A 14,434-nucleotide genomic window follows, 5' to 3' on the forward strand; every position below is an offset into this window, starting at 1 on the left:
CCCTCCCCCCCTGCTGCTCTGTGTTTTCTTAGCCTGACAAGTGTGCCTGTGTGTTTTCTCGGCGTTCCCCACAGGTAGACAAGGTGTGTGGCCTGACGACCCGGGCGCCTACCGGCACGCAGCCTACCGTACCGGAGGTCACAACCCCTAGTGGGACATCATCAACTGGTCTTCCCTCTGCTGCCCCTTTCAAACCTCTGCCAGAGCAGTGGCTCGGGCAGCTTGCCCATTTGAGGAGGTAACATAAAGGATTTTTTCAAATATAATGATTTCAACACCGATTCAATCTATAAAGATATAAAAGTAGAATTGAACGTTTCTTCCAATGGCAACTTTTTTTTTCGTCTGTACATATGAAAAATTGACTTTGTATAATAAACTAAACTAATCTAAAACTACTCACCCATTTGACATGACGCACATTTAATGGAGAGAGAAAAGAGGGAATGTAACCTAGTGCTGTTTTATTGATAGTAGTGACATTTTTCAAGGTGTGAAGTTGCCTTACCAATGCTCATTATATTTCAATGGGCAGCCATGACCTTTCTTATGTCAGGAGTAGAGAAGTAAGTTCCATTTCAAGTTCCATGGTCGTCAACACACTTTTCCTCTGTGCCGACCCTGCTGTGCTTTCTGTGGTGTCATCATAAAAAAGCAAAAAAAAAAAAAAAAACACTGACTTTTTGCATCAATGAATATCGATGGATAGATAGATAGATAAAATCTTAATTTTGGTAACTTTGGTGTGTCGTTACAGCCCCAATTTTGAGGCTTATATTTTTCTAGAACTTTTTGGAAAATACGTTTTTTTTCCCAGAACTTTTTGGTTGGCTGTAATATTTTAACATCAATTTCATCAGGATTTTTGTTTTTGGGACAGAAGTAATACAGCGCTTCGCTGTTCACAATATATATGCAAAGATTTATACCGTTTTCATCCAGTGATGGGTTATTCATGTGAGAACAAAAATACACATAAGACATTTGTATTGACAATAAAAAAATAGCTAACAATAAATACATGGCTAATTTGTGCTATAGTAACACATTTGAAGCCCAGTGGGATGAAATACATGTGCTGATTCCAACCATACACGTTGTAGACATGGTGTATCCGTCATTAAAACTGAGAACTGTTAGTCTCGTCATAAATGATTTACTCCCCGCAAAAATTGAAGCGTTGTTTGTCTTTGCTGGAATGTCACACGCAATTTATCAACCCCAGACACAAATGTTTGAAAACACACGGCCGTCTTTTTCATCCTCCGACACGACGTTACACTGGTGCATGCCCTCCACCTGGCCTTTGAGGCAGCCCTCCCATGGCCGCAGCAGCTGGCACTGCTCTGCCGGGCTATGGCCGGTGCGGGTGAGCTTAATCTTAACAAACCAACTATTTCCTGTTTACCCAGACAGCCATACCACCGAATCGTAACACCAGCTGGCCTCAATTGAGAAAGTATGACACGCACATTTGCAGCGTTGCCTGTCTGACCCTGTCCCAAACCATGAATCACTACGCTGATGCCAGCCAAGCTGACAGGTCCAGCCTGGCAATGCCGCCATCATTCATGGCAACACAATCCAGAGCTCCGTGCGGGCTGCCAAACCTGACCAGAGCACGTGTGGGAGCTGACCACATCACAGACGTTTACTGCGCCACTGCTGAAAACAAAAGTAGAGCAACATTTCGCTTTCATTTCGGCGGGATGAAATATGAATTCAGACTTGGGAGAAGGGATTGCCAATGGATGTCATTGTGTTTCTGCATGCGCATGGGTGTCTTTTCCTCCCCGCCATGTCATGTCATGATGTGCTGTTGTTTCTGTTTTCTGTCTCTCACCAAACCTTTTACTTCCCCTGCATCCTCCTTGCTTGCATCAATTTCACCCGGACTCCAACTCCCATCACTCCCAGCTCGCCCCCACTGAAACCCTCCAAGAACAATAAACATAGTCTGAGAACACTCTCTAGGTAAGCATGCACCCAGGAAATGTGTCACACACTTTGTTTTTTTCTTTTATTGGGGCTTGGATTGGGGTTTTGAATGGGGGAAGTCAACCCAAGCGTCTTGTTTTTCAAGAATATGTTCTATGCGGGCCCACTGGTGGAAACACGGCATTCTGATTAATATTGCGTTTGTGGAATATGAGTTAAGCAGCAAAATCCACTCGTTTTTAACCATCTCAGGGGGCGGCCATTTTGTCACTTCTGTCGACTGAAAATGACATCACTACTACTCAGGGCTCAGATAAGCTCACCTGTTTTCTGTAGCTGAGCCATGATTGGTCGTTACCTGAGCGCTGGGCAACTGTGATGTCATTCTCAGTCGACAGAAGTGACAAAATGGCCACCCCCGGAGATGCAATTTTTTCCTTTTTTCTTTTTTTTTAATCATTCAAATTTCGCACGATTGTTAATAAAACACTTTTCAGTGGTGTGTCAAATCTAGGAGCCATGTTTAAACTCACTTTACAGGGATTTTAAGCGCAAAATCCAGGAACTGTGTTTGGTACAGGTTGTCCGTGTCGATCCTCGTTTACGAATAATTCACAGTGGCTGAATCAAAATTCTTCTTTCGAAGTAAACAAGCCATTTGGATTAAAGGCAAAATGTCAACAATCAAGAAGAAGTCGACTTGGCTTCAATTCAACCTTTCTTGGGTCTTAAGTTAAAATGGAACGGGCCAACTCTTTGTGGACTGGGGAACATTAATCTTACCTCCATTGTTAGGTCACTTAGCAACCAGTAGAGGGCAAAATGAGGCTTCACCGGCGACAGTTGCTGTGAAATGCGCCCCAGCTCGCACGGGGAGTGTTGGTTGGGCTGGCGGGGGCCTTGTTACTGTCATAAAATGTCCAGCTTTCCCTTGACCCTTTGGAGGAGACACATAAATAATTGCTGCCAGTAGCCTTTGAAGGAGAATTTGAACCTTTTACCACTTATCTTCATTGTCCTTTTTGTTTGCTTGGATTGCTGTGAATTTCATGGCGTCACTGTAGACAAACGGGTCTTCAAAAGACATCAGTTATGGAATATATATTCTACTGGGTTTCAACGACTACTTCAACTCTCCCAAAGAAAACAAAGTTAATACTAGCTGGTTTGGGATGAGTTGAAGAAGCGTTAGGAATTTGTATGGTCCTTGCCAGTGCTTGTAAATACAAGATCTAACAATCATGACTTAGACAAGTAAAGCCGTTTTTATAATGTCATTCAAAGCATTCATCGTAAGCATTTTTAAAACAAAACAACTCAAACTTCGGCGAGCCGTTTGGTGATATGGGCTAATTGTTGCCTGATTTACATTTCCAAAATCATATTTTAGATGGCTTTGTTCACTAAAGACACCAAATTCACCCGCGTGCACGTGACACTGCATCTTTCAATTGCTGTAGCTCACAGTCGGTCTTCCCCTCAGGGATTTCCTGATGTACCTGCAACGCTACAAGTCCTTCTATTCAGCGCTCCCAGAGATGCTGTGTGAAGGGGAGAACGTGGTGGATGACGCCACATGCTGGAGTGGAGATGAGGTGGTGGAGAGGTAAGATGACCGAATGGGATGCCGAGGAATGAACACACGGAACCCGATGTCATAAAATCATCTCTTATTAGTCCCATGAAAAAATTCAAAAATCGGGTCGGTAAAACGCTTCAATGCCATAAATGCGCACACATTCTGGCTGGATAATTTGATGACATGAATGAGTGGAAATGATTTTGACTGTTTGTACAACAGTCCCATTTCTCTGGTAACCTCAGCTTTTGGCCACTTTTTGACAAAAAAAAGACAAAAAGCCCATGGGTGCTTTTTACCCATGACCCCCCCCCCCCCCCCCCGAGTACTTGTCACATCTCTCAGTTGTTAATTCTACTCGATGAAGTCATATTTTGCAGCTCATTGCATGTGATGTATTCTTGGATTGGAGAAAATATGAGCCGTTTTTGCCAGCCTGGGCGGCTGTCAAAGTCGTCTTCTCCTCTCTTCCGCAAAGCGGACGATGTGTGCCAACCGCATATTGAGCAGACCACCCATTCATCAGCGCCTGTGACAGTGTGTCAGCACACAAAGTACAGTTGGCAGCCAGTACACGAGTGCCAGCTTCATGATCAGTAACATATGATTGTGCAAACAGCAGGCCGAATGTCCATTTTGCACCTGAGGCCCCCCCCCCCCCCGCCACAAGCTTCCATTTTTTTTTTTTTTTGTCAGCGCACATGAGATCACTCACTATAGTGCCAAGACGCCGACTTTCAACGACGGCGCTAATAGCTTTAATGGTGTGCTATCACGCACTCCCCCGGGTTAGAGCCAGATCTTTTCTTGTGGTGTCAAGTGGTCTTAGGGCGAATAAGAAAACAGAACCCTACTGAGACATTTGGCACCACTCATAAACCCCTCCAGACTGGCTTTGTGGTGTGAGTCACAGAGAGAAAGACGAAATGAGAGAAGAAGAAGATCTGGGCATTAAAAGCGTTGGCGTTTTGATGCCCCCTGTGCCCTGCTGTGCCCCTGATGAGGGCGGCATGGTACAGCGACGGGGGAGGGAGACTTGGCAGCATAAAGACCCATTGTGGAGCCGCTAGAGTGGGCCACAGCCCTGCCATGGGGACCCTCAAAGCCTTTAGGGCGAACAAAGACCCTCCTATGAGGCTGCATGGGAAAGACTTTGCTACCGCTACTGCGGACTGTCCACACCATGCTTGGGAAAGTGAGGCGAGAGGCTTGGAGAGAAGATTTGATGAAATTTATCATATATGTATGCTTCAAATGGACTTTTTTAGTCCCCTAAGGACATGTTGGATTTTCCCCCACAAATACAATAAACACACACAGTTGCACATCCATCAATGCTGGGTTCGTGTTCAAATAGCCGGAGGTGTGTTTCACGCAATTGCCCTGCGCTCGTGCGAGGGACACAAATGCGCGCGCCGGCACGCCGTAAGACCTCAAAGCACATTAATGGCAACAGGGATTGGCTGTCTCTTCCTCTTTATTCAGCATCGGATGACAGAAAGGGGGAGGGGCGGCGAGCAGATGTAAACGTCCAAAGTGCGTGCTGGCATGCTTTCAAAGATGTCTGAACGACACGTGTGAGCGGTTTGCGCCGTCTGTCCGGAAAGATGAGATCAACCAAAATAACCACACTTGTTTAGGTAGGAATAGGAATAATGTACTAGTTAGTTAGAACCATATAATAACAACCACCGTGGTTACATCGACAGTCATGGAAAAATCAGCAAGGACGACTGTGACAACACGACAATAATATTACACAGGGTCAATAACGATGGTAACGTAACCGTAATGATGACAATAAAAATGTCAAACGATTACAATTTTTTAACTAATTCATCGTAAATTTTTCCATGATTAATTAATCGTATTTTTCAACTACAGTTTTTTACAAAGCTTGGAACCGATATTTACTTACAGTAAAATCTTGGAATTGATATGGAAAAAAATGTAAAGTATATTTTGATTCAAAGACTGTTCAAATGGCTTTCTTTGATCCTTGAACGCGATTCTTTTCCAGCTTTTGATCCGACGTGAGACTGAAGGTTTTCTGCTGTGTTCCGGTTGTCTATTGTATAATTAAATTGTATTATATTGCATTGTATTGTTTAAAACACAAGAGTTGAACAATACACCGAATACGTACAGCTAATATGGTATTTGAATTTGACTTTTCAAATCGTGCAAATTATTTTGGGTTTGTCCAATGAGCCGTCGAGCAACGTTTCAAAGTAAAACTACGTGAAAGTCCGTCTTTGCGACAGTGACTCTCTAAGTTTGGCTGTACAGTGAGCAGAGGTTAGCTGCCTCAGGAAGTAAATAAAACGGAGTTAATAGGTTTTTTTTTTGTGTGCGTTCTAAAATGTAATCTCCCTAGTTAATGCTTTAACTTTGACTGCCCAAATAAAAACATTAAATCAATACTGTAATTCCTCCCACTTCCCCCTGTTGTTGCAAGACGAAATAAAGTGACTTCTCCCAGGATGTGAGCTGTAAACTACAGGAATTATGAAACACAGTACAGTAAATTAGAAATATTTTGATTCATTTTGTGTGTGAATGGAATTGCGGTTTCGGAAAGATTCTGCCTTCTGCAAAGGATTCTCAAAACAAATTCATTCTGTGTATTGCTGTCATTGGCTTTCTCTTGTTCTATGTCGTTTATTCTGGGGTCTGGGATTCATGCTCCTAAATCGAAACTACAACCATGGCAACAAACAGTAAAAATCAAAATGGACCACAAGGCCCCGCTTTCTGGCGCCGGGCGGCCTCACCACACTCCGCCGAGCTGCTGCCTTGAAACGACTTAACTAAATGATTGTGAACCAGGAAGGAGTCCACACTCAGACTTGATGCAAGTGGCGAGACAGAAAAGTTGGAAAATTCGGAGAGATGGAACAAAATATTGTTCTTTGAAACTGGCGAAATTCCCCCGGGAATGATTTTGGATTGCGGGGACCAAGAAACCCCTGCAGGATTCAATCGGATTGAGTTCATTTACCTAATAGCTCAGATGCTTCTTTACTTATTGGGCAGGTCTTTTTTGTTTTCTCTCTATTTTTCCGAAAACAAGGCCCAAGATTAAATTTAATTCCAGCACTATAACATTCAGTCGACACGGATATGCATATTCGCAGACTTGCATATTTGCAGATTTTTTTTTCAGTATTTTTTCACATTTCCTGTTTATTTTTTTCCCCTGGATTGTCTCCTCCATGGATGTTTATCAACATTTTTCGAGGAATGTTCTGGGTTTGTTTAAAAAAAAAAAAAAAAGGAAATATTTTGCACCAAAACATTAAATAGGGGTGCATTTCATCAAATAGTAAAGCACAGATTCCCCAAAATATAGAGCCTATCAGAAAATGGTTGACTGTACGGCAAGTGGTTGAAACATTTCAAGTGATTTCCAAGGTTACAAAAATGTGTGTGGGTGGCGCCGTTGTTATTGAAAAGATTGATGACCGGCGCAAAGTCATCACCATACTTCACATACTGCATGAATCCAACGTTTGGCTTCATTGTGGACGATGGACCACAGACGGTGTAAGAGCTCCCGAATGCCTTACATTTTTATACGTTTATGACAATCCATTTGTTTATCATTTTGACATCTGGAATTCATTCCGTCTGTGCGGCGAGAGGCGGGGAGAGCGTTCCACCAGGCAAAACCCTAACCCCCTTAAACCCCCCCCCCCCCAACTCGAATCTCTGCTCTGCTCACTTTTCCCTCATTTGTCCAGTCCAATCAGTCCGTGGATTAATTGTCCCACCTGCCTTCCTAGCAAAGGGGCTTGCTATGAATTTGCTCTGTAGCAGAAAATGGCGTGTTCAACTTGATATCCAAGTTTCATTTGTTCCATGACAATGCTTGTAACTTAATACACCTCAAATCATTTGAAATGAATGAAAATGTAATTACACTCTTCTTTTTTCTGGTGTCCACACCTTGGTAGTCTTGAGGCATACTGTCAAATGCTCAATTTACATGTGTACACTCTAAAAACAGTTGGGTTAAAAATAACACAATTTTGGATCGATCCACAAATTGGGTCAACTTGACCCACCTTCTTGCATTGTTTTGTACAAAACAGCCCACATTTTGAGGTTGTCTTGTACAAAACTGCCATTTTTTTCGGTGGGTTCCTGCAAAACAACCCATAAAGTTGGGTCAAATTGACCCAAGTAGTGGATCGGTCCTTTTTTGACCCAAAATTGTGTTATTTTTAACCCAACTGTTTTTAGACTGTATGAATGATACCTGTGTCGTGTCTTTTGAAACAGCCTCAATATGTAATGTTTCACACAGTGTCCTTCTGTTATGATGTCTTATGACGACATTTTATTAAAAATATCATGAAAACAAACAAAAAAAAATCTAAATTAGGAGTATGTGAAACTTGTTGTCCTTTCTGCTTTCCTTAGCACATTTTTTTTCAATTTGCATCTGACAACAAGCAGCAAACTCCTTCACCCTTCCTTTGTGCCTCCAACAATCCCTGTCCACTGTTTATCCCTAATTCAAGTTTGATGGCCCATTCCTTTCCCATAACCCTTTGCTGCTGCGAATGACCCGCTTGACATGACGACATAGCTGCCTCCACGTTTCCCGTCCTTTGAGCGCTTGCTTTCTGTCACGTGCGCTTGCGCATCATCACTAAGTGCCATTTTTGCTGAAATTGGATTGTGAAACTTTAATGCCGTCCTTGCGCCGGTAGTAAAGTTATTAAAAGGCACTTTACAAGTATATATATATATAAATATATATATGTTTGCACATTTTTCTTCCTCAGTTGCACTCGCTAAGTGAAGAGTGTTTATCCGTTTCCAGCGGTCTGAAGTGAGAATTTATGACAGACCTTGGAGGTGTTATTCGTTTCTAAAGCGTGCCTCCAACTTTCCAGTGTTCTATTGCAACTTTTTAATGAAAGGGTCACAGTTTTACAGCGTCTGGCTTCTGCTGCGTGTCCAGCCTGTGGATGGCTTGATGTAATCTAATTAAAGTACCACAATAGGCTCACTGGGTGAGGTAGGGCGCCCGGCAACCACTTCACTCGCCCCCTTGCATGACACGGCGCTCATCGCAGGAAATGATGAGAAACAGGAAGGGGGAACGGAAGTGTGCCTGAGGACACAGTGGATGCAGGGAGGATGGCGAGATAATTGATGGATGAGAGAGTAAAATGAGAGATGTAGGTCAGTGGTAGGAGGAAGCTCGAGCCACAGAGGCCTCGCTGTTTGCGCGGCTCATTGTCTCGTGACGGCTTGCTGTGTGTTGAGGTAGTTTAGTTTGACACACTTTCGGGCTCATCACGCTATTGGACAAAAGACAAAACCATCAGAAGAACTTATAAGGAGGCTTATAGTTTGGTTCCCAGTATGCAAACTTGTATTGCTCATACTGTCCATAAACTTATGATGAGCACAACAAATAGAAAGTTATAATGGGATTAAAGAAACAATTTGCCCAGGAATCATGTGCCTGTTCGAAATTCAATAAAAGGACTATTTAGAATCGGTGACGCAATTAATGCGCGACCCATTTCTGGCTTTTAAATAAAAGTTGATGTGACATCATGAACAACGTATGTTGGAGTGGGAATGCAGACATATCGACAATCAGGCCATATGTTGCCATTTCCCCTCCCTTTTCATTAAAGTCAGATCGGGGGAAATGTAATCGATTATTTTGAGCTGCGCGGCGCGTTAACTCGTTCACTCCAGCTGTTTTCTCTCCATTCTTGTTAAAAATGCTACTTCCATTAAAGTATTTGCAAAACCAGTTGTCGTTTCTATGTTAAGCGGGGCTGAAAATAGCTAATAAAGAAACGTAATCCAACTCAATTACTTTTAAAATCAAGTAATCACTAAAATAACAGTTTACTTTTTCAAGGTAACCGTGGCAACACTGGTTGCTATACATCATTCCACCTTCTCTTTTAAAATGCCATCGTCATTTTCCACAATTGTAGACTGCTGAAGAGACTGAAAATTCCATCGTTTGACTTTGGAAAAGCTGTATGTCCAATGTGTATGAGATCTACTGTATTGCCGAGTGGATGATTCTAGCTTTAATTTAAGACATTTCTGCCGTAATGGCTCTTGTCGCCTACGGAAGCCTTTGGTTCTGTATTTCAGTGTCGTTCAAAAAAAAAAAAAAAAAGAAAACCACTCTGGAAATAGAGGCCTGTGGTATGAGAAAGGACTTGTATGCACCACGTTCACTTACACACTCCCTCAGTTGATTCCGCTTTTTAACAGCGTTCAAAGGCAGAGAAAATCCACCGTCAGACCTCCACTTTGATCCGCAGACGCAGCTCGCAAGTGCGTGGACACGGGATTACGGACTTCCATCCGTCACACTATCCCTGTGTGCCGAAGCTTACGTTCTGCGCCAACACTTACACACATTCACTCGGTGTGATCACGAAATTGGGGTGATTTGGAGGGGAGCCGCTTTGCTTTTGCGGCGAGTCAAGCGCTGTTTTGTCTCAACGCCGGGGGTGTTGACCTTTGTCTGATGTTTGATTCCGCGGCTCACGGCTGCATCGAAGGGAAGGTTTTTACGTTGCATGTTGGTGTGACTACACGCAGTGTGGTATTTCGCATCCGGGTGAGAATATGAACAGGGTGTTTGGGTAGAGTCCCAAATTCCAATTTCAAGTTGAAGAGTAAGTCCGACCTAGCGGCTAAGTAGGTTGTTGACTGACAGCTACGGAAGGAGCAGGGCAAAGCTAACACAACCTCACGCTGTGCAAACAACAAAAGTACAGTAACGCACTATGGAGGGTGTTTGTGCGTGTGCGCCTGTGATCCGCGCACTGTGTGTCTGCGCGGTAACCCGAAACCACAGGGAAAACGTTCCTAAAATTCCGGGTGGGTTTGGGTGTCACGGCTCGCTCACCGAAGCCTTCTGAGCGGCGCTGGGAATGCGGCCTCTGTGAGGAACGGTGACAGAGCGAAGGGAAAGTCCCGCCTCGGACACATACAAATGCATTCGTGTACGGTAGATACACAGTGGACGAAATGACATTTTTAATGAGACACAAATAATACAGTAAGCCACTGAGCCCTGCCGCAAATTGCGGGAAAAAAACGTCATTGACGTCGCCTCTAAAATTTTTTAGAATTGCCCATATTAGAAGGGGAGTTTGCAGTTAAAAAAGATAAACAACACTTTTGGTATTTGTTAAAACAATCATTATGACTGAATCTGTTAAAAAAAAAAAAAAAATCTGCCGCAAGAAACCACCGTGCCCAAGAAAAAACAGCAAAGCAGAGACGGAAAGGGGGTGACTTAGGAGGTGTCAATCATTTGTCCACCTCAGCCACCTCACGCTCACCTGTTACCTTATAACCCCCAAAACCGTATTCATTAGTATAAGACTAAATGTGACGGCTTTGAAATGAGATTTTTGAAATTTTGGTAATGCCACAGGGATATGCCAGTGATGCCTGCGAGTTTGTGACAAGTGATTGACCGTCATGACTTCTGTCTCTGACTGACTGACTTTTTCAGAGGCAGGCATTTTACTCCCATTTTGCTGGTCCGTCATTCGTCAGTCCGTAAGCGGCCTGGGTACCCGTGCGTCATTCGTCAGTCCGTCATTTTTTCGCGACGAACCGAATCGTAAGCGTCAGTCGGTCGGTAAGAAGTCACTTGAAATCAAACATTCACATGGTAAGAGTCAAGATACACTTGAGGAAAGTCAAATCATCAGCATCGGGGTGAGGGAGGTTCAACCTCACTGACCGACTTGCAATTTGTTGATGACGAGTCCAATTTCCAATCGGTTGCTGACTGACAGATAGGCCTCATCATGACATATTTAAGTTCTGCGGCTGGGATTCCGGCCCAGAAATGTCAACGCTACCAGCTGCCTGACTCGCTTTGAATAACTAACCTTTGGCCATATTATTACTCTGCCTCACGCCTGGCGCTGCAGTTTGCACAGGTCTGCGGGATAAAATGTGGACTGTTATTGTGTGTATGTGTAGGGGGGATGCCAAGCTTCTGGTTCACTATGAAACCCACTAAATGCAGTTGACTTGGTGGTCTATGTTTGTATGTTCCGTGTATGTCTGGGTCGTGCTCTTTATACAGCCAACAGAGACCGACCCTTGACCCTTTCACTCAACAGCCTCACCATCTGTCGCTATGCATTTACAGTAAATGCCCGTTTGCTCTGTGTTTACCGTAGATGTGTACTTACATGTACACTCATTAAACACTTTGTTAGCTACGCATGGGCAACCCAACAATGTCAAATGCAAGAATCGAATTCAAAATCGGATATTTACAAATTATTTAAAGTGGTATTCATTTATCGAGTTTGATGTGGTTGTAGGATTGGGTAATGTAGAAGTAAACGCCATTTCTCATTTGTCTTTACATTCATCGTCATAAAACATACATGTTTATCTTTGCTGAATTCTCTCAAATTGTTTGTTGTTGGTTGATTTGCATTGCACTTCACATGACACAGTTAATCTGATTTTCTTTTTTACCCCAACTGTAGTGTGGTGGAAAAGCGTTAATATGTCAACACGGAAGGTCGAAGGTGGTTGCGTTTATTAACTACAGTGGGTGCCTTGAACGACGAATGACCCAAATCATGAGGTTTTTGAGATACGAGTAGATTTTTGACCATTTCTATGCTTTGACTTCAGAGGAAAAACTTCAAATACAAGCATTTAGCAGGTAGGAAACAGCTATTCGAAAAACAGGCTTCAAGCTGTTTATTGCTACTCACAATTGAAGTTTAGTGTAAAAGTAAACACAAAATAAAGAGACTTACATGATATGTATTCAAAACCACAACATTTTGCTTCAAACACCGCTATCTTAATGCTAAGACATAATCTAAAACGCCTGATACAAGCTAACGAATAGCATCTGTGTTGTGCCTTTAAAATCCTTTCAGCAGCGGTTATTTGAGCACAAACGGTGGCGCGACACATGTAGACAAATAAAATAATGATATTCACAGGCATATATTCTGACTAATATTATTGTGTCTTACTGAAGATTTTTGACTGGCACCTTCCACTGTATAACGGTATGTTAGTGTTTTACTACCCTCAGGCAAAGACACACACATTAGAAGGAAAACCACAATGTAAATTGAATTAAAAATATGTGGCAAAAAATGTTTAATTGCTTTACATTCGATTAAATTATGTCATTTAAAAAAACGTTTTTTGTTTTGTTTTTGTTTTTATGAGGCTGGTACATGTTAATGGCATTTGTATTATTTCCAATGAGGAAAGACGATTTGAGAATAGGGTGTTTTGAGTTGCAAGCGTGACCACGGAACAAACTATACACTTATCTCAAGGCAACACTGTAATATTAAGCTTGTAGTATCACGCAGTCCAGTTCTCTTGGAATGAGTCTAAAATACGAATCAAACTGACGACTATTACTGTTGTAAGGTCAGTTTAGTCCCCCCCGCCCCCCCCCCCCATGCAGCACCCGTATTGGATCACATTGCAATTCGCAGGTGTACCTAATAAAGTGGCTGTAGAGCGTACACGCGGCTGTTATGTGAATGAATCCAAAACCAAATTTTGTGTCGAAACGCCGCATACAGATTGTGCCGTAAAATGCAATCCTCCAATGTTGACTGCATGTGAACTCTGAGCCGTAGATCACACCATGGTTTGAATCAGACAGACAGACAGACAGACAGACAGACAGATAGACAAACAGGTGGCGGGAGCACACCAGAGGATCATGGTATCCCCCCCTCTCGCCCACCTGTCTATACTACAGGGCATAGTTTACTGTCCTGGCTCTGCCCCTGCCTGTCCTTGTCTGCACCAACTGCCCTGCCACGTCCACGCCCACACCCAAAACCTAAGCTGTACACGCCCTTGTCTGCATGTCAACAGAGGACAAGAAAAAAAACAAAACTCAATCATGCGTTCAATACATCAGTTAAGGAAAGAAAATAGAAACAGAACAACAAATGCCAGTAAACACGATGGGACTCTAATATTCTGTTTAGCTGTCTTCTACATTGGACACAGACCAGTGGTAATATTGTATGGTGCAGTTCAGTCTGCTGCAAAATAATTCACATCTTAAATGAATACCTCTCGGACAGTGTCAAACAGGACGGAACATTATTATTTCGGTAAAGGCAGATACAGTGCTTTAATTGGATATCATTTGATTGTGCAAGTTGTAATAATGTTGGGGCTGCTAGTATGACTGCAGGTGTATATTCAGCAATAGATCCCCTAGTGTTTCTATGTGGCGAGTAATGCTACCCCCAAGTGGCTAATGTCCCTCATTGAATATTGCGTAGTGGATTGTGGAGTTGTCTTGAAGGAATGTAAGGTGTGCAACAGTGCGGTAACACTAGTCAACAGCAGAATTGTGCAAATGTACAAGAGCTACAATGACACATAATGCTAAAGTAAAATGGTAACAAATATTATTGGTAAGTGTCGACGGGCTAACGAATAACAAGGGAGTCTCATTGTCATAACCCTTTAAAACGACCCATATTTGCTCACAAACCGGTGGTGCAAGACTTGTAGAAAGATAATATAACAACACTCACAGGCTGATATATTTTATATTAATCGAAGAACTACTCATATTCTTGTGGCTTACTGAGTTTAGTGATTACTTCTCCATGAACTTGCTCTATATGTGTATATCTGTATAATACTGCCCCCAGGTGGCCATGGTGCACACGCCCCAAAAAATGTGGCAAAAACAGGTTTATTCTTTACATTCTGTTTAATCATACAGTAACATTACTGTATGTGTTTATAAAGTATGATATCCTTAAGTACTGTTTTTTAATTATAATTTTTGTTTGTTTGTTTGTTTGTTTGGGAGAAGTTGAGAGCTCACACCTTAAGCCTATTAAACACTTTGGGATGAACTAGAACTGAAATTAT

General features: G+C 42.6%; 1 protein-coding gene across 4 annotated transcripts in view; it reads left to right on the forward strand.

Annotated features, from left to right (window-relative positions):
* The window catches only part of gpc5c (glypican 5c), a 99,621-nt gene that overhangs the window by 45,772 nt on the left and 39,415 nt on the right, over positions 1-14,434 (forward strand). For 3 of the 4 annotated variants that reach the window (XM_086043823.1, XM_086043822.1, XM_086043825.1), the window contains 3 exons: positions 75-238; positions 1,918-1,974; positions 3,422-3,544. In XM_086043823.1, the coding sequence (XP_085899949.1) occupies positions 75-238; positions 1,918-1,974; positions 3,422-3,544 (344 nt within the window). The remainder of the gene's footprint in view (positions 1-74; positions 239-1,917; positions 1,975-3,421; positions 3,545-14,434) is intronic. The other variant, XM_086043824.1, reaches the window with a different exon arrangement.

Source organism: Filicampus tigris, chromosome 10 (assembly GCF_054856515.1).
Source record: "Filicampus tigris isolate MCC_2025a chromosome 10, RoL_Ftig_1.0, whole genome shotgun sequence".
NCBI classification, from domain to species: Eukaryota; Metazoa; Chordata; class Actinopteri; order Syngnathiformes; family Syngnathidae; genus Filicampus; species Filicampus tigris.